This window comes from Salmo salar, chromosome 13 (assembly GCF_965601325.2).
Source record: "Salmo salar chromosome 13, fSalSal1, whole genome shotgun sequence".
Lineage (NCBI taxonomy): Eukaryota > Metazoa > Chordata > Actinopteri > Salmoniformes > Salmonidae > Salmo > Salmo salar.
Genome location: NC_138303.1, coordinates 94,502,279 through 94,522,600, shown reverse-complemented (window position 1 = coordinate 94,522,600; position 20,322 = coordinate 94,502,279). Strand labels below are relative to the sequence as shown.

Genomic DNA, 20,322 nt, shown 5'->3' with positions numbered 1-20,322 from the left:
GGACTGCAGACCGTTGCTGGAGGCTCTGGACTGCAGACCATCGCTGGAGGCTCCGTGCCATGGATTATCGCTGGAGGCTCCGGGCCATGGATTATCACTACAGGCTCTGGGCCATGGATCATCACTGGAGGCTTCGTGCCATGGATTATCACTGGAGGCTCCGGTCCATGAATTATGACTGGAGACTTCGTGCCATGGATCATCACTACAGGCTCCGGGCCATAGATCATCACTGAGGCTTCGTGCCATGGATCATCACTGGAGGCTTCAGACCATGGATCATCACTAGAGGCTTCGTACATGGAGCCAGAATAGGTCTCACCGGTCTGAGAAGACGTACTGGCAGCCTGGTGTGTGGAGCTGCCACAGGGCTTACCAGGCTGGGGAGACACACTGGAGGCTGGGTGCGTAGAGCAGGCACAGGATATACTGGGCCATGGAGGCGCACTGGAGGTCTGGAGCGTAGGGCTGACACAACCCGTCCTGGCTGGATGCTCACTTTAGCCCAGGAAGTGCGGGGCGCTGGCACAGGACGCACTGGGCTGTGAAGGCGCACTGGCAACACAGTGCGTAGAGCCGGCGCAGGATATCCTGGACCGAGGAGGCGTACTTGAGACCAGGAGCGCTGAGCCGGCACAACCCGTCCTGACTGAATGCCCACTCTAGCCCGGAAAATGCGGGGAGCCGGCAACGAGCACACTGGGCTGTGAATGCGCACTGGAGATACAGTGCGCATTACCGCATAACACGGTGCCTGACCGGTCACACGCTCCCCACGGTAAGCACGGGGAGTTGGTTCAGGTCTAAACCCTGACTCTGCCAATCTCCCTGTGTGCCCCCCCCAAAAATCTGGGGGAGCTGCCTCTCGGGCTTCCGTTGTTGTGCTAATTCCTCATATCGTTGCCGTTCCTCTCTCGCTGCCTCCGTCTGCTCCCATGGACGGCGATCCATTCCGGCCTGGATCTCCTCCCACGTCCAGGATCCCTTACCGTCCAGGATATCCTCCCATGTCCAGGATGTCGGCTCCTCCTGGCCACGCTGCTTGGTCACTTGGAGGTGGGATCTTTCTGTTACGTCCGTTGTTGGAACGAGACCAAGGTGCAGCGTGGTAGGCGTACATTTTCTTTTATTTAGAATGACACCGGGAAAAACAACAAAATACAAAAACGAATGTAAAGCTATATGCAGTGCAGAAAGCAACTATACAAAAACAAGATCCCACAAAAACCCAGTGGGAAAAGGCTGACTAAATATGATCCCCAATCAGAGACAACGAAAGACAGCTGCCTCTGATTGGGAACCATATCGGGCCAACATAGAAATACATAATCTAGAATGCCCATCCAAATCACACCTTGACCTAACCAAATAGAGAAATAAAAAGGCTCTCTACGGTCAGGGCGTGACAGAAAGTAAAATTGCAGTGCCATGTAAAAAAGCTAACGTTTAAGTTCCTTGCTCAGAACATATGAAAGCTGGTGGTTCAATATTCCCAGTTCTTCAATATTCCCAGTTAAGACGTTTTAGGTTGTAGTTATTATAGGAATTATGACACGTCGACTATTTCTCTCTATACCTCTATACCATTTGTATTTCATATACCTTTGACTATTGGATGTTCTATTAAGCACTTTAGTATTGCCAGCCTAATCTCAGGAGTTGATAAGCTTGAAGTCATTGAAGTCATAAACAGCGCTGTGCATTAAGCATTGCTAAGTGCTGCTGGCAAACGCAGTAAAGTTTGAATGAACGCTTAGGAGCCTGCTGCTGCCTACCACCGCTCAGTCAGACTGCTCTATCAAATATTAAATCATAGACTTAATTATTATATAATAAACACAGAAATACGAGCCTTTGGTCATTAATATGGTCAAATCCGGAAACTATCCTTTTGAAAACAAAACGTTTATTCTTTCAGTGAAATACGGAACCGTTCTGTATTTTATCGAACGGGTGGCAACCCTAAGTCTAAATATTGCTGTTACATTGCACAACCTTCAATATTATGTCATAATTATGTTAAATTCTGGCAAATTAGTTCACAACGAGCCAGGCGGCCTAAACTGTTGCTTATACCCTGACTCTGCTTGCACTGAGAAGTGACACAATTTCCCTAGTTAACATTGCCTGCTAACATTAATTTATTTTAACTAAATATGCAGGTTTAAAAATATATACTTCTGTGTATTGATTTTAAGAAAGGCATTGATGTTTATGGTTAGGTACATTTGTGCAAAGATTGTGCTTTTTTCGGCAATGCGCTTTTGTTAAATCATCACCCGTTTGGCGAAGTAGGCTGTGATTCGATGATAAATTAACCACCGCATTGATTATATGCAACGCAGGACAAGCTAGTTAACCTAGTAATATCAACCATGTGTAGTTAACTAGTGATTATGTTAAGATTGTTTTTTAAAGTAAGTTTAATGTTAGCTAGCAACTTACCTTGGCTCCTTGCTGCACTCGCGTAACAGGTGGTCAACCTGCCATGCAGTTTCCTTGTGGATTGCAATGTAATCGGCCATAATCGGCATCCAAAAATGCTGATTACCGATTGTTATGAAAACTTGAAATCGGCCCTAATCAATCGGCCATGACGATTAATCGGTCAACCTCTAATTTTTACATTCCTTTTCCATTGAAAATGAGCAGAATTGTTAGTACAGAACAACTAAATCATTGTTAGTTGAGTTGTGACATAGGAGTGAGTGAGATAGCAGAAGTCCAGACTCAAACTGAGTTTTCATGTCCAGGAAGGACTACAAAGAGTTTCTGAAGGAGTTAGCCAAAACTCTGACTGGACAAGTACATCTCTACACACACACCTCTGTAGGAGTAAACATGCTTTCAAATGGTTGGACTAAGGGGGTCATTCTCACAAAACGGACATTTGGCTAACACATTCTCAAGTGTAATTTTTCCAAAAGTGTCCTCATGGATCACTGAGATTAGGATCGGAAGTTATCTATTTAATTTTACCACAATTTCCATAAAATCCCAAAAAGTTATAAACAAATCAATGTCCAATATTTTGTAACATTGCTCCCCTAATTAAAAGGCCTGAGTTAAACATAACACATACATTTTAAATATTTTAGATTAGAACATTTTTATAAAATGTAATGATTTTTCCCCAATTTGTCCTTTTTAGTCGTTTGATAATGAGACGGCCAGGTGGGGAAAGGGGGGTGTTTGAGAATAAAAACCTAATTCTGAAGGCATATAAGCAAATAAATTAACTTAACCTCAACTACCCCTCTAGATGATGCATCATGGGTGAATAAATCTTTATTTCAAAACTGATTGGAGTTTTTACAGGAACTTGAAAAAGTGTTATGTTAATGAAACACGTCCACACACACTGTGTTTGTATGTAATAAATATTATAGTTTAATGTAAACTTCAACTAGTATTTCATGGTTCCTATTGGAATGTGCGTAGATGTTAGCTTTGTTAGCATAGCCGCCTGGGACGTCAGTAAACACCATAAAAGATAACAGGCTGATGGTGACGTGGACCACAATGATTCAGCTACTAAAACAGACAGGGCCTCTTATTTCAGTTTAAAAAGGAGAAAACAAATGTTCTGACTGTGGGGTGTATTTCATGAGTGATACCTGCCTTGGCATCCTAAAACATGATATTTCAGTTCTGTAAGTCATGCTGTCGGTCACAAATCCACACTGTGACCTAGGTAGTAAATGGTGTACCCTGAGGGCCAGAGCGCCACCTGCTCCAGCATGTCACCTGACCCCTACGTCACACTCCTCCCATCCTCTCTCCTCCCCCAGTGTGTCAGACTTCATGCCCACTGGCTCTCTGACTGTCTTGATCACACCTGGAGCAGGTATGGCTGTAGAGGGCTCTTTACCAGCTCTTTAACACTGGTGGCAGTGTTAGGGGAGGGGAGGGAGGGGGATAGAGGGAGAGGGTCATACAACTGGAGGACAACAGGACACACGACCCATTACCCCCCCACCTCAGACACACACGCACACATGGCATGAGGTAGTCATTAACGGCACCCTTCTCTCCTCTCCAGTGTGACCCATTGCTGAGGTGAGCTAAATACATCTAGGGTTCAGGGGTAATTACAAGCCAAACAGCACCAACCTAGAGTTCACCAAGAGGATAACATGGCACTAACCATCTGGTAATCAACATGTTTTCAGAGTATATCCAATCGGATGGATAGTTGATACTAATTATATGGGACATACTAAGAAAAAAAAACCCAGCAAAGATGGGGACCGACCTTTAACTTTGACTTCCATCCTAACCTCTCCAAATGTGCAAATCACCAAATCAATAACAGTGGGTCAAGGATCAAATCTTTCACACCACATATTTGAGTATAGGTAAAGGTCTGCAGGTTCAGATCAGTTTGCACAGCTGATGCATGGATTATTTTCTAAGCACGCCACACATGAACACAATGAACTGTTATTATAACTAGAAACGGTCCTGTGGTAATTTCTATGCCTTCAGAACGTTTTCCTCAGATGTTGAAAAACAAGCCATTATCTAGTCAGAAATGCCGGTCGCCACTGAACAGAAGTACATCACTAGAAAGTCCAAGACAAATGTCAGCTTCACAAGACACAGATTCCCTTTATTATACTGTATACTAAATCCACAGCAGCTTCATGTCTGAGTCCACCATAAGACTGCTTATAACTGCTTATGAAAAAAGGACATACAGGTCGACTGTATGTACACAAATCACCTGATTAAAAAAAAGCTTTAAAAGTTCTCTCTGATATTCACTGAAAAGACATTTGATAAAAGCTCCTGAAATTACAGATATTAATATGTGAACAGAACCCTCACCCAAGTGAGACATGACAACGTTTTAGGAAGGGAGCCTTGGCAATATCCAAGATACACTATGCTCAGTTTAATATTGAACAAAGCGTTACTTCATGCCCATGCATGCGTGTCTTACACACCCTATTATGGTACAACGCACAGGGCAGGAAAGACCTTTCACAATTTTCACACAGATCTCAACACGTTCCCTTTCCTTGCCAAGTATAAGGCTACACTGCAATACTAACTCGGCTACTGCCCATAAAAAAATAATACAAAAATAAGTACACCAAGTAGTAGCCTACATTAATTCCAATTTCTCTCTCTCTGTAGTAGTTAGTTATTGAGTCACTGATGGCATACCAACACCATAACATGTTATATCAACCTGTAAACTGTCTATAAATGACAAATGACTTCAAACACACCTTTTTATGACTATATCACAAACTTGGCTACAATTAAGTATCAGCCACCCTCCATATGGTGTGTTGTAGGTGGGTGAGTGCGGTGTGACTACAAGTTGTTGCTTATTCTTGCCTCGCGCACTTGCTCGTATCTCCTTTAAACTAAAACAAAAGTAGCCTAACAATATCTATCCATTTAATCTCGAATAGTTTTCCTATTCAATTTGTGTCTGTCCCCCTGTGTACCAATTGTACTCACCTTTTTTGTGGATGAGTCACAGACGGTTTTGTCGAGGTGTTGCGATGTGAAAGCGTGCGACTGTTCTACCGCTACCACAAATTTCAGACTAAACGGAATAAACTGAAGTTAACGGAACTATGACTTCCGCATCGCCCTATATGTCGTCTGACTGGAGCATGGTAGGCGGGGAATACCGGTTACTTCGGTCAACTCGACAATGTTGCAAAATGTAAAAGTAAAATGTATAAATGTTACTTTCAAGATGGTTACATTTGTACCCACTTGCTAAGAATATTGGTCCAATTTTAGATGAAGAAAAACTCACAGAAGATTCAAGCACAGCCTATGCCTTAGCCTTTATGCTTGACAAATCAAAGTGATACTAAATAAAGGGTGACGTAAAAGGCCATTGCTCAAAGGTCATTGGATCAAAATATCGTACAGAAGTTTAGAGTAAAGTGTATTGTTATCATGTAGCCTATTACACATAGAATTTCTAGTTGTATTCATTTCAATGTGGTTTATTTTCAATGTGTCTGGATGAGTCTTGATAAACAGAATGAACAGGCTTTTTCCTCAAGTGGATGAGATTGAAAGTGTAAGGGGAGGGAAGAGGGGGGATCAAGAAGACACAATTAAGTTAAAGGAAGAGGTCTAGAAAAGGGAGAGGACTAAAGGAGGGGAATAATTGTTGGTTGGATTGCAATGTCTCTGTCAGTGATGGCTTTATTTATTGTAATTATGGTGGTTATTTGGCTGGTCTAGTCTAGATAGGAGTGTGTGTTAAAGTTGACTGCTGGTCCACTGTCCTGTACTATCATTATTCAAATGAGGTTTGACTCAACTGAGCATCTGTCAACTTTAGTAATTATCTCAGAGTTGTCTTCATCTTTTTTATTTAACGTTCATTTGATTGATGTTGGGTTTTTTTGTGTGTTTTTTTTGGGCCTATCCACCACCTTCAGAGGACAAAAATAACTTTGTTTTTACACCTTTTTCTTTTTTGTTACATGTACATTCTACATATACATCACTTTTTTACACAGTAGTTACATAGTAAAATATAGTTTGAAATATATACACTACATCTGGCTGGTAGGAGCGTTGTGCCAGTAACCGAAAGGTTCAAATCTGCCGCATGTCCCTGAGCAAGGCAGTTAACCCACTGTTCCCCGTGTACAGAAACTAAACACAGCGTGAGTGAATCAACTGGTTGATTTGCATCAGTGGGTGCTGATGTCATTCTTTCCGTTGCAGGCCTCTGGCCTACAGGGGAGCGAGAGGCTCATGCCAGCAGATAGCTAGAGGTTTATTTGAACCACAATGGAAATAGTAGCATCTGTGAATGTCTTGTCTGATGAAGTAAAAATAGACCAGGAATGATGTTTAAAGCAGGACTGGTGTGTGTTTTGCATGTGAGGTACCCTTGCTTTGTTCAGTACAGCTAAGTACTGTTGGTTGGATTGCAATGTCTCTGTCAGTGATGGCTTTATTTATTGTAATTACAAAATTGTGTTATTTCTGTCAATTTGGCCTATTCTTTGCAATCATTTTCAGCTGGCGATCAAAGAGTACTCAAGTAACTAAAATGTTTCATTGTCTAATTTTTCCAGTCAGAAATTGACACAGTTCCTAACCACAAATTAGGCATATCACATTGGCCTGTGTACGTTTCCTCTTGCCATTTGTTGAGAACGTAGTTGAGAGTTGTATTATATGCTCAGATTAGGTGTGCCCTCTAGTGGTTAAATAGAAAACTGTAAATGATTCCTCTTTCTTCTTCATAGCCCTGATTGGAGGTCAGGCTCCAACATCAACACCGCAAATGAACCAACAAGGATCCCAGTAGTCTTAAAGCCGGAGAAGCCATTGTGGTCTTACAGTTGAAGTCGTAAGTTTAAATATACTTAGGTTGGAGTCATTAAAACTTGTTTTTCAACCACTCCACAAATTTCTTGTTAACAAACTACACTTTTGGCGCAAGTCATTTTTCCAACAATTGTTTACAGACAGATTATTTAACTTATAATTCACTGTATCACAGTTCCAGTGGGTCGGAAGTTTACATACACAACTAAGTTGACTGTGCCTTTAAACAGCTTGGAAAATTCCAGAAAATGATGTCATGGCTTTAGAAGCTTCTGATAGGCTAATTGACGTCATTTGAGTCAATTGGAGGTGTACCTGTGGATGTATTTCAAGGCCTACCTTCAAACTCTTTGATTGACATAATGGGAAAATCAAAAGAAATCAGCCAAGACCTCAGAAAAAAAGTGTTGACCTCCACAAGTCTGGTTCATCCTTGGGAGCAATTTCCAAACGCCTGAAGGTACCATGTTTATCTGTACAAACAATAGTACACAAGTATAAACACCATGGGACCATGCAGCCGTCATACCTCTTAGGGAGGAGACGCGTTCTGTCTCCTAGAGATGAACATACTTTGGTGCGAAAAGCACAAATCAATCCCAGAACAACAGCAAAGGACCTTGTGAAGATGTTGGAGGAAACAGGTACAAAAGTATCCATATCCACAGTAAAACGAGTCCTATATTGACATAACCTGAAAGGCTGCTCAGCAAGGAAGAAGCCACTGCTCCAAAACCGCCATAAAAAAGCCAGACTACGGTTTGCAACTGCACATGGGGACAAAGATTGTACTTTTTGGAGAAATATCCTTTGGTCTGATGAAACAAAAATAGAACTGTTTGGCCATAATGACTATCGTTATGTTTGGAGGAAAAATGGGGAGGCATGCAAGCTGAAGATCACCATCCCAACCGTGAAGCATGGGGGTGGCAGCATCATGTTGTGGGGGTGCTTTGCTGCAGGAGGGACTGGTGCACTTCACAAAATAGATGGCATCATGATGAAAGAAAATGATGTGGATATATTGAAACAACATCTCAAGACATCAGTCAGGAAGTTAAAGCTTGGTCGCAAATGGGTCTTCCAAATGGACAATGACCCAAGCATACTTCCAAAGTTATGGCTAAATAGCTTAAGGACAACAAAGTCAAGGTATTGGAGTGGCCATCACAAAGCCCTGACCTCAATCCTATAGAACATTTGTGGGCAGAACTGAAAAAGCGTGTGCGAGCAAGGAGGCCTACAAACCTGACTCAGTTACACCAGCTCTGTCAGGAGGAATGGGCCAAAATTCACAGAACTTATTGTGGGAAGCTTGTGGAAGGCTACCCGAAGCGTTTGACCCAAGTTAAACAATTTAAAGGCAATGCTACCAAATACTAATTGAGTGTATGTAAACTTCTGACCCACTGGGAATGTGATGAAAGAAATAAAAGCTGAAAAAATTCATTCTCTCTACTGTTATTCTGACATTTCACATTCTTAAAATAAAGTGGTGATCCTAACTGAACTAAAACAGGGAATTTTTACTAGGATTAAATGTCAGGAATTGTGAAAAACTGAGTTTAAATGTATTTGGCTAAGGTGTATGTAAACTTCCGACTTCAACTGTAGTTACTCTGATTGATGGGTTATGCAGCAATGCCAACTGCCTATACAGTTTATCCCCGCACAGCAATGCCAACAATACCCTGAACTGTACAATCTTAAAAGAGGGAGATGCACACACTCTGATCCTGGTAAGTGACAGACTACTTTATATATATCAACTCTTGTTAAAGACCAGAACCATTCAACTTGTGTATGACAAGGACACAAAAATAAGTGGCTTGTGAGGCTCAATAGAGCAGGACTTGTTGTTTTCACCATATTGTACTTTCAATGCATATGTGCCTTCCTCCTTTGCTTCTTTGCTCAAAGTAATTTATTTCTCTGCACCTGTGAAGGGATTTTTTTTTACTTTGTTACACAAGCAATGAAGACCACCACCTTCAGATAGTACTTCTTATACCCTTATAGATATTCAACACTAGTGCTTTGACTGTAGTAGAATAATAATAAATATAGATTAGTTTTGTTGTCTTAAAATGTAATTCAGTAAGTTATAGGTATTTCAAGAGCTTCCCATCAAGTCAAACTACAAGGCACACCACGAAAGGAAATTGAGATCCAAAATGTATTGGAAGAGCTCCAGGAGGGTCTTCAAAGAGGCTAATGGAGTGGAGCTGAGAGCTGGAGAGAATCTGGGCGTAACCGAAGGGTAACAGGGGAAGTTTTTGGAGGCGATGTACGCTGAAACAGGAGGAGCTGCTGCCCAGGAGTCAGAGGTGGTATACAGGGGATTATGTACTTTTATGAGTTGAGATCATTAGCTGATAAAGTCATGTTTTAACCTCAACGGGTGTCTGACATCAGTTGATAAGGGTAGCATTTTTGTATTTCTCTGCTGATTGTCCTACAGCATGTTCTGTTTTAAACTGATCAATGACATTCAGTGGAGAGACAGATGGTTCACTCACCTGGTCCTGGTCCAAAACAGCAACAAGCTACTGTAAATGTTAAGAAAGAGAAATTAGTCACACAAAAAAATGCAATAGATGGATTTATAGTTCAACCTCATGAAGACCTCATGAGCCATATACCCTCATAATCGTCACGCTGTACCCTCAAAGATCTGGATAGAGAGGAGCAACAGGTACACTTACAGTATACATGCCATAACACAGTAATACCTGAAAATAAAATGCACAGTAGGTGTTACATCATTTTTATGGTAGAGGTGCATTAGCATCACAACAACTGTTTCAGGTGAAGTGTTACCTAGATAATTGTGCTCAATCCTGGAGATGAGAAATGATCACTGAGCACACAACTTGACATTTAATTGATATTGCTCGGCAGTGATTCACGTTTATCGAATATGATTCAAGGAATGGGTGCGCCTATGCCACTGAACGCATGCATGCTTCAATGAACTGAACTAACTAAGCATAACAAAGAGCTCTGCTGTCTTTAAATCTAGTCAATGGTCAATTTCTAACACCACAAAAGCTTATACATTTTCCAAGATCAGCTAACATAACACTCAAACCAATGTGGTTATTGAAAATGATTGAAAACATCAAAACCCATTACTGCACAAGATGTTAATCTCATATAGCTTTAGACACCCGTCAGGCTACATGAGGATATGATCAGTAAATAGTTGTGTCAGGGGGGAAGGCAGCGTCATGTCGCCAAGCCTTCACACATTCAACACCTCCCACAGACAGACAGACAGTACACACGCACACACACACACACTGTCACACACACAGACACCCACACACACACACAAATAATCATGTGAGAAAAGCATGTTGTATGGTGGGCGTCCCTTAAGCTCTTTGAGTCCACTGAGGTCAGAGAGGGCCTTGCATTCTGCTGCATGACGAGGTTGAGCTTCTCATTCTGATGCCTTTGTGCCTCAGCTGGAGCTATTGGTCTGCAGAAGTCGTCCATGGTGGGAAGCTCTCATACAATTATATAACTGTATAAGCTGTAAAGTCCTCTGGATATTCTGGAGCAAAAAAGAAGTTGAAAGAGAATTTGGGTGAGAAAGGGTGAAGCAATTCCATTACTATAACTGCCTCGTTTTATCATGCCTCAAATTGGTAGGTCTACCTGAAAGAATTTCAAGGAAGCAGACACGGGTGCAATTTGAGTTTATGCAGTAAAAGTATTTCCTCATCTAAAATAACACATATCCCATAGGTAGACACCTAACCAATATCACTCCGGCATCGAGTTCCCTTCCAAAATAGGACTTTAGGTTCGAGCAGGGTTATTCAGAGTTTGATATAGAAACCCCCATCCTTCTTCTCAAAGCCACACATAGTACAAACCCATCATTTAATAGTAATCTGGTACCTACAGGAAATACTGTACATGTGCACATACAACAGAACATACAGTACTTGTGACAGATAATAAGGAAATGCTCCACAGTCCATGGGGATTACAAACCCAGTAGTAGACAGTTGAAAAACAAGTGGTAATCAAACCTTGTACAGTCAAGCAGAAAATACTCTAAACATTTCAGTAATTATATGATTTAGTTTCCAAAGGTTAAATCATAGGAAATTACTACATTTTCTATACTCCTCCTTTACACAAAGTTTCACCCTAAAGAAAGAGTATTGTATGTATAGTAACAGTGCTTGAGCCTTTCTAACTCTCTCTAGTCTAGATGTTTTGGATGTGGATTGGGCTGCATCATTTGGTTTGAATCAAGTGGATCTTTTGTCTCATTGATTTCTGGTGAATCAGTTGGTCCTCATATTATGTGCTTCTTGGTTTTAGAATGAACACTTTCAGAAAGATCCTTCGACCTGCTGGGTTGATCACCAAAAAACAAGTCCATCCGAGTCTTTACAGTGTCCTTACGTTCTTGTGCGGTGATGGTAGATTCTACTCAGGCCTTAAAGCAGGTATAGGACAACCTACTCAGTAGCCTGCTGTAGGAGACCAAAGGATTGTTTGTCATGAGATATTTGTTTGTCATTAAAACATAAGGCCAAACATAAGACTGGACAGAAGTGTGTCAAGATCATACAGTAGATTACACATACTCTGACAGTTGTGAAAGCATTAGCAGATGATTGTATTTAACATAAGTATAACCTTCTTGGACCATGACAATCCTCACTTGCTCTCTATTGTCTGTATTGTACAATATTGTGACAGTACCACATCCACACATCATGCATACAGCAAAGCCTTCAGACCGACTCCCCAGGGGGGTTTCAGGAGAGAAACTTTTCAACCAACTCCAGCAGTTCATTGGAGCAGTTTAAGCTCTGCAGGCACAGTAGCATGTTCTCCTCACGGGTCTGTGCTCCATGTTCCTCCCCCTTATAGTGCCCCGTCGTCTCTGACGAGGGGCTGATGATGATGTGTGGAACCGCAGAATCTCTTTGTTTGTTGTTGTTCAGGGTGCTGGGGGACCTGGGGGGTGAGGAGGCTGGTGGTGGGGGGGGGGCTCCTCCACCTCCTCCTGAGCTGACTGGGGGGGTCTCTCCTGGGTCTTCTCCTCCTCCTGCCACCCCTCCCCAGCCTCCTCCCTGGTCACAGATTCAGACACCAGGTTGTGGTCACAGCTGCTCAGTGAGCCCCTCTCGGGGACGGCAGCCTGAGGGAGACAAACACTATTAGAGCACCAAATAAATGGGCAGTGAATGACATTTTTACCATCGTCATCACTTTTAATTAGCTAATATTTAGAAAGGTTCTAACCACCAACTCACTCCTGCACCATCGAGAGCATCCTGACCTGTTGCATCACCGCCTGGTATGGCAACTGCTCGGCATCTGACCGTAAGGCACTACAGAGGGTAGTGTGTACGGCCCAGTACATCACTTGGGCCATGCTTCCTGCCACCCAGGACCTTTATACCAGGCGGTGCCAGAGGAAGGCCCCGTAAAATTGTCTAAGACTCCAGTCACCCAAGTCATAGACTGTTTTCTCTGTTATCGGACGGCAAGTGGTAGCGGAGCACCAAGTCTAGGACCAAAAGTCTCCTTAACAGCTTCTACCCCCAAGCCTTAAGACTGCTGAACAATTAATTAAATCGCCACCAAACTATTTACATTGACACCCCCCCTCCATTTGTTTTTACACTGCTGCTACTCACTGTTTATTATCTATGCAGTCACTTCACCCCTACCTACATATAAAAATGACCTCAACTAACCTGTACCCCCGCACATTGACTCAGTACCAGTACCCCCTTTATATAGCCTGGTTATTGTTATTTTTTTGTGTTACTTTTTCTAATTTTTACTTTAATTTATTTGCAAAATATTTTCTTAAATCTTTCTTGAACTGCGCAGTTGGTTAAGGGCTTGTAAGTAAGCATTTCACGGTAAGGTCTACACTTGTTGTATTCGGCGCATGTGACAAATAAAGTTTGATTTGATTTGAACCCGTACCTTACCTTTTTCTGCCTGCTCTTGGGCTGACTGTCTGCACTCCTTCACTCTCAGAGCTCCAGAGGAGTGGCTGATTCTCAGAGACTGGCTCTGCTGGTCGAAGGGGTCCAGCTCCACGTCACTCCACACCTGCTGTGAAAGTTACACACAACACAGGTCGAAGTCAGCCAGGTCCAAGTTAGCCAAGTCATCCAGGTCCAAATATGTAATGTAGCTGTACATTCAGTTTCAAGAAAGTATGCCTAGATAACTCTGAAAACTCGAAAATTGGAGGGGGATTATTGGGTAAATCCTTTGTTTTTGGACACAACTGTAGGATGTCCAGGATATGGACATCCTAGTGTTTAGTTGTGTGTGTGTGGACTAAGCACTTGCAGAAGGTCTAAAATGGAACCGGCAGCCATAAAAGTACTGAGCCTGCCCATGGCACGTGGGCCCTGCTACCCCTCCCTAGACCAGTGGACACTGGGCACACAGCTCTGAAAGGGCTCAGAGGTAATGTGAAGGGACACCTATTTCCCCTACAGACCTCTCCCCATGGGCCTCCCACATCAAACACACAGAACCCCGATATAGAGATCATCAGACCAACAGCTCCTGGTGTGCTGCTGTGTGTTAGCCAGTTATTCACTCAGCAGCTGAGCTCTAATCCAGCATGTACACATAGTCAAGTTATTGCAGTGCTGCTGGACGCCTGTGTGTGACAGCCAGATAGCAAAGAGCCCTGGGATGTGTCAGGGAGTTTGTGTCTCAGCCCCAGAAGGTTTTTTTGTCTTTGTCCCCACTCAGCAGCTGATCTCCAATCCAGCATGTAAACACATAGTGAAGTTATTGTGGGTTATGCCCATAGAGGCACAGGGCACGCGTCCCCTCAGATTTGTCCTTTTATTTATTTATTTACTTTTTAATAATAAATAAATAACATTTTTTGTTGCCATTTAGCAACTTTGTCTTTAGCTAGCCCAGATAAGTTCCCAATCTCCCAACCTCATAACTAGCTAGTTATTGAGGCCATTTCAGGCTATCAATCAAGTTAGAGTAGCTAGCTTGTCTAACTATCTTAGCTGGCATGCCTGCTGGCAAGGTTGGTAAACTTGAGAAAAGCAAGCAAGAACTAAATGTACTGAATAAGACTCACATGTTCTTCAATCTTTTACCTAGATTTTAGCAGAGATGCACAGAAGCATATTTATTTTATTTTTTAAAAGAACCACCAGTCAGGAGGATACAAACAGCTCAAGAGATATGCTTAGATATTCTGAAAAAACGAATATATTTTTGACATAGAATTAAACATAATGATTATGGCTCTAGATTGCATGGAAAATCTGTTTCAGGTATAAAACATAGCAAAATTCTCCAACTTACAGACAAGGGGCCTAGCCCCACTCATCAGCCATCCTCGCGTATTTTGTGCCCCCTTATATTTTTGGGGTGCATGACGCCCCTGGTTATACCAACGATGCATAAGACAAAGTCTTAAACAGATTTGGAGATTAGACTTAAATACTGCTACATTATATGGTATATGTCTTGTGATATTGTTAAAAAAGTTATATACAGTATACACAGTACCAGTCAAAAAAGTTTCTTTATTTTTACTATTTTCTACATTGTAGAATAATAGTGAAGACATCAAAACTATGACATGGCACACATGGAATGATGTAGTAACCAAAAAAGTGTTAATTAAACAAATCAAAAATATATTTTATGTTTGACATTCTTCAAAGTAGCCACCCTTTGCCTTGATGACAGCTGTCAGGCGGTGGGTGTAGCTGGTGCATGAAGTCAGGCGAAGGAGAGCAGAGATGAGTGAACAACACACTTTACTAGAGAAAATAGCACAAAGTAACAAAAACAATGTGCAAACAATAATGGTTGCCATCCAACACGGGTGAACACAGCACCCGGAACAAACCAGCCGGAAACGTACCGACCTTAACAATAAACAATCACACACAAAGACATGGGGGAAACAGAGGGTTAAATACATGACCAGTAATTGGGAAATGATAACCAGGTGTGTGGGAAACATAAACAAAACCAATGGAAAATGAAAGTGGATCGGCGATGGCTAGAAGACCGGCGACGTCGACCGCCGCCCGAACAAGGAGAGGAACCGACTTCGGCGGAAGTTGTGACAACAGCTTTGCACACTCTTGGCATTCTCTCAACCAGCTTCATGAGAAATGCTTTTCCAACAATCTTGAAGGAGATCCCACATATGCTGAGCACTTGTTGGCTGCTTTTCCTTTACTCTGCAGTCCAACTCATCCCAAACCATCTCAATTGGGTAGAAGGTCAAGTGATTGTGGAGGCCAGATCATTTGATGCAGCACTCTATCACTCTCCTTCTTGGTCAAATAGCCCTTACACAACCTGGAGGTGTGTTGGTTCATTGTCCTGTTGAAAAACAAAGATAGTCCAACTAAGCACAAACCAGATGGGATGGCGTATCGCTGCAGAATGCTGTGGTAGCCATGCTGGTTGTGTGCCTTGAATTCTAAATAAATCACAAACAGTGTTACCAGCAAAGCACCCCCACACCATCACACCTCCTCCTCCATGCTTCACGGTGGGAACTACATATAAGGAGATCATCCATTCACCTACCCTGCGTCTCACAAAGACACAACAGTTGGAACCAAAAATAAAACATTTGGACTCATCAAACCAAAGGACAGATTTCCACCGGTCGAATGTTTCTTGGCCCCAGCAAGTCTCTTCTTCTTATTGGTGTCCTTTAGTAGTGGTTTCTTTGCTGCAAATTGACCATGGAGGCCTAATTCACGCAGTCTCCTCTGAACAGTTGATGTTGAGATGTGTCTGTTACTTGAACTCTGTGAAGCATTTATTTGGGCTGCAATCTGAGGTGCAGTTGACTGTAATGAACTTATCCTCTACAGCAAAGGTAACTCTGGATCTTCCATTCCTGTGGCGGTCCTCATGAGAGCCAGTTTCATCATCATGCTTGATGGTTTTTGCGACTGCACTTGAGGAAACTTTTAAAGTTCTTGAAATGTGTCACGGCTGTTCGAATGATCGGACCAAAATGCAGCGTCGGTTTCGTTCCACATATTTATTGGACCATGAAACTTAATGCGATACAAAATAAACAGACAGAACAAAACAACAAACCATGACGCAGAAGGAACAAACACACTCACAAAATATAATCACCCACAAAACACAAGTGGGACAAACATCAACTTAAATATGGCCTCCAATTAGAGCCAACGACAACCGGCTGCCTCTAATTGGAGGTCATGCCAAACAAAACCCAACCTAGAAATATAAAACTAGAAACTAAACATAGAAATACAAAAACGGACAAACCCCCCCCCCCCCCCCATCATGCCCTGACCTACTCTACCATAGAAAATAACAACTTACTATGGTCAGGACGTGACAAAATGTTCCATATTGACTGACCTTCATGTCTTAAAGTAATGATGGACTGTCATTTCTCCTTGCTTATTTAAGCTGTTCTTGCCATAATATGGACTTGGTCTTTTACCAAATAGGGCTATCTTCTGTATACCACCCATACCTTGTCACAACACAACTGATTGGCTCAAACGCATTAAGAAGGAAAGAAATTCCACAAATTAACTTTTAACATGGCACACCTGTTAATTGAAATGCATTCCAGGTGACTACCTCATGAAGCTGGATGAGAGAATGTCAAAAGTGTGTAAAGCTGTCATCAAGTCAAAGAGTGGCTACTTTGAAGAATCTCAAATCTAAAATATATTTTTGATTACTACATGATTCCATATGTGTTATTTCATAGTTTAGTTTTGATGTCTTCACTCTTATTCTACAATGTATAAAATAGTAAAAATGAAGAAAAACACTTGAATGAGTAGGTGTGTCCAAACTTTTGACTGGTACAGTAAGCACAACAACTCACTGTGTCTCCGGTGGACATGGAGGACACTTTATGGAACTTGGTCTTGGAGGTGGAGGACTGTCTGCTGAGCATAGGGTCCCTGAAGGAGGACTCGCTGTTGGACATAGAGATACAGCCCTTCCTGTGTGGTTGGGCCAGGAAGTGCAGACAGGGAACCTTCTCTGCCAGAGTGTCTCTGTATGGGAGAGTCAACAAAGGAGAAAGGAAAGGGGAGTGGCAAGGGGAAGGAGGGATAGAATGTCAAGCACGCAGTACACCAAACCCTCCCTACTGTCATCATCACCTAAGTCAGTTGTAAGTTAACAAGTCAGTTGTTACAAGAGTCTCATCTGGATGGCCAAGCCCAATCACACCAAAGGAGCCCTGGGGGCAACTTGCCAAAACAAACCTTAGGTTATGACAGGTTAAGACAGTACATAACTAAGGGAGAATCTCAACTGCGTACTCCTTGCATCCTCTCTTCTTGCCTCCTTATCAAAACCCATTGTATGAGAAAGCTAGAGGTCCTTCCCCTCTGACCTTCTACCTCCAAATCGTTTTGTGAAGGAGGTGTCGTGTCTTTGGGGCACCATTAGACTGAAGACATGTTTATCAAAATAACTCCCTGTAATTATTATCACGCGATTAAACTGATTAATCGTTTAGCTATAATTAACTAGGAGATCGGGGCACCAAGGAAAATATTCAGATTACAAAGTTATAATTTTCCTAATATACCTTTCCTATATTATAACATTATATATTATATTATAGTATAGGCCGATTATCTTCTGGTTTAAATGGTGTATTTTACCTCGCGTCCAGTCTCATTCCAAACGTCATAAATTGTTGTATCTGCACGAATCCAGCCTTTACTAAAGTCATCCATACATCAATTGTCTTAAAATAATTTATTTACTAAACTAAGTAATTCACAGAAAGCATGCAAACAGTAATTATCGTCACAAAGAATTGGTAGAGTAATGTGCCCTAGTGGGCTAAACAGGCATGGCGGCCTGTTAAACAAAGGGTAATAAAGGGCAACTGAGGAGGCACACAGAGTTGATAAATATTAACAATTGATATGGTAATCCTTTGTACATGAACGCTCACTCATTCGGGAACAATTGCAATCAATATATATTTACGCTCAGTGTGTCATCGTGATCCTTGTTGGAGAGTCGTTCTGTTGGAGAGTTCTCTCTCTCTCTCTCTCTCTCTCTCTCTCTCTCTCTCTCTCTCGGTTAGAATGGATCTTTCAAAGCGACATTCATTAATGTCGTTATAGAATGGATATTTCGTTGGTCTTCGCGTTCAATGATATAATTTACTTAGCTGCAGACTAATAATTAATATCAAAGACTTGTTCTTATTCTGTCGGTCTCGATAGTCTAAAAGTTTAACCAAGTGATATAGTTAACTTTCAGTAGAGTAATTGGATGGTCAAACCTTGGCTCTCTCTTCTGAGGTAAGCTGGTCTCAAGAAATAATTTCTAGGTGGGGTTTTATAAGTGAACATAGAACAGGCTTGTCACATGACGCCTTGTCCTGTCCATGTCCCTGGGGGGCGTGCCGATGACTGATCTAAGCTTTTGAACAGAAATACATTCTATCACATTAACATCAGTACATGGCATCTCAACGTATTACAAATAGCTTTATCCTAATTAATACATTTTATACCACCATTTGGATGCAAGTCCCATAGCTGAGGCTATTATATAAACAGTTTTATGGTAATATGGCTATATTGTCTCTTCTGAGTATCACAAAATTGTACCAAGCGGACCAGTTCGTAGCTGGATTCTTCACCAATCTTTTATACCTTCTCCAGAACATAAATGTCGTTCGGTTCCCCAATTCTGTGAGTTGGAAGAATTTCCTGTGTCTCTCTATGGGCCATGTGGCAAGTGATTCTCCTCTGGAATTTTACCACCCCTTCACACAGGACCTGGGTGGGGGGAGGTAGGTTGGGGGATGGTGCAAGGGGGAGGGGGTCAACTGTCCTCCCTGTACTCAAAGAGGGCAACGTCATGACAGAGGAGAGATGAGAGGAGAAAAGACGCGAGGAGTATGCAACTGAGATTCTTCCAAGATGTTTTGAGTTGTGCCCTAGTGGAGGGAGACATTGAGATGACTGTACTCACCTGTACTTAGAGTGGATGATGGCATAGATGAAAGGGTTATAGATGGCTGAGGCTTTGGCGATGACAGCAGGGACGGCCTTGGAGTAGGGGCTGAGGGCACGTCCATAGCTGAAAGGAGAGATAATATGAATAGGACACTACAAGCCTCACAGGTATGTCAAGTTTTCTGAACCCTTCAGGTTTTACTGACACATGGCAGTATTCCATTCTGCTCTGCTTCCACCCTCAAACAATAAGATTGGAGTCTTAACTGTATGTGTGTGTACAGTATGTCTGTGGATGGTCAGTCATGCGTTGGTCAGTCCCTGCCTGTCTGTGCCTTGGTCACCCTGTTTGCACTGCCTGCCTAGGTAGCTCCTGTGCAGCCTGTTTGTATGGCTCGGCAGTGGCCCAAAAGTGTCGCCTAGTGAGAATGAGGAATCACACGCTTAATAATCCCTTTCTCTCCGACAGACTGCACTTCATCTCTTCACATCCACTCACTTGGAGGTGTGAGTAAGGCCTTAACAGTACACTCATGGCCAAGCTGCTGCAGTACGTACAGGACGCTCCCCATACACAACTCTCAAAACCATCTGTTTCAAACAGTCTCTGTTTGAAACAACGTTTTCGAAACTCCCAAAACAGTCTGTCTCAGACTCTCACCTCTTCGACAGACGTGCCTGCTATTCGGCACCAATCCCAGCCTTACTCTGAGGATTTGGAGTGATTTTCGTTGAGAATGTATCACCGATTCTTCGGCATTACCACAAAGTTCTGCAGTACAAAAATTCTCAGCTTCATATCTGAATCAACACAGTCAGATAAAACCCCTATTCATGCCTCTTGATCATTCATACCCAGCTCACATGCCCTCGAACTATAATCATTGCCTAAGTGTCTCAACAAGTACACTACATGGCCAAAAGTATATGGTCACCCCTTCAAATTACTGGCTTCGGCTATTTCAGCCACACACATTGCTGACAGGTGTATAAAATTGAG

General features: G+C 42.3%; 2 protein-coding genes across 4 annotated transcripts in view; both read right to left on the bottom strand.

The window, feature by feature from the left end:
• Nucleotides 1-5,777, bottom strand: part of LOC106568185 (PDZ and LIM domain protein 5) — a 108,938-nt gene extending 103,161 nt beyond the window's left edge. For all 3 annotated transcript variants that reach the window (XM_014138300.3, XM_014138301.3, XM_014138302.3), the window contains exon 1: nucleotides 5,476-5,777. The gene's annotated coding sequence lies outside the window, so the exon portion shown is untranslated. The remainder of the gene's footprint in view (nucleotides 1-5,475) is intronic.
• A 5,237-nt stretch (nucleotides 5,778-11,014) lies between these two features.
• The window catches only part of LOC101448024 (melanopsin-B), a 33,358-nt gene continuing 24,050 nt past the window's right edge, over nucleotides 11,015-20,322 (bottom strand). The window contains exons 6-9 of the mRNA XM_082959753.1: nucleotides 19,339-19,446; nucleotides 17,213-17,387; nucleotides 13,297-13,428; nucleotides 11,015-12,437 (exon numbers count right to left, since the gene is read on the bottom strand). Of these exons, the coding sequence (XP_082815879.1) occupies nucleotides 12,111-12,437; nucleotides 13,297-13,428; nucleotides 17,213-17,387; nucleotides 19,339-19,446 (742 nt within the window). The 3' untranslated portion in view covers nucleotides 11,015-12,110. The remainder of the gene's footprint in view (nucleotides 12,438-13,296; nucleotides 13,429-17,212; nucleotides 17,388-19,338; nucleotides 19,447-20,322) is intronic.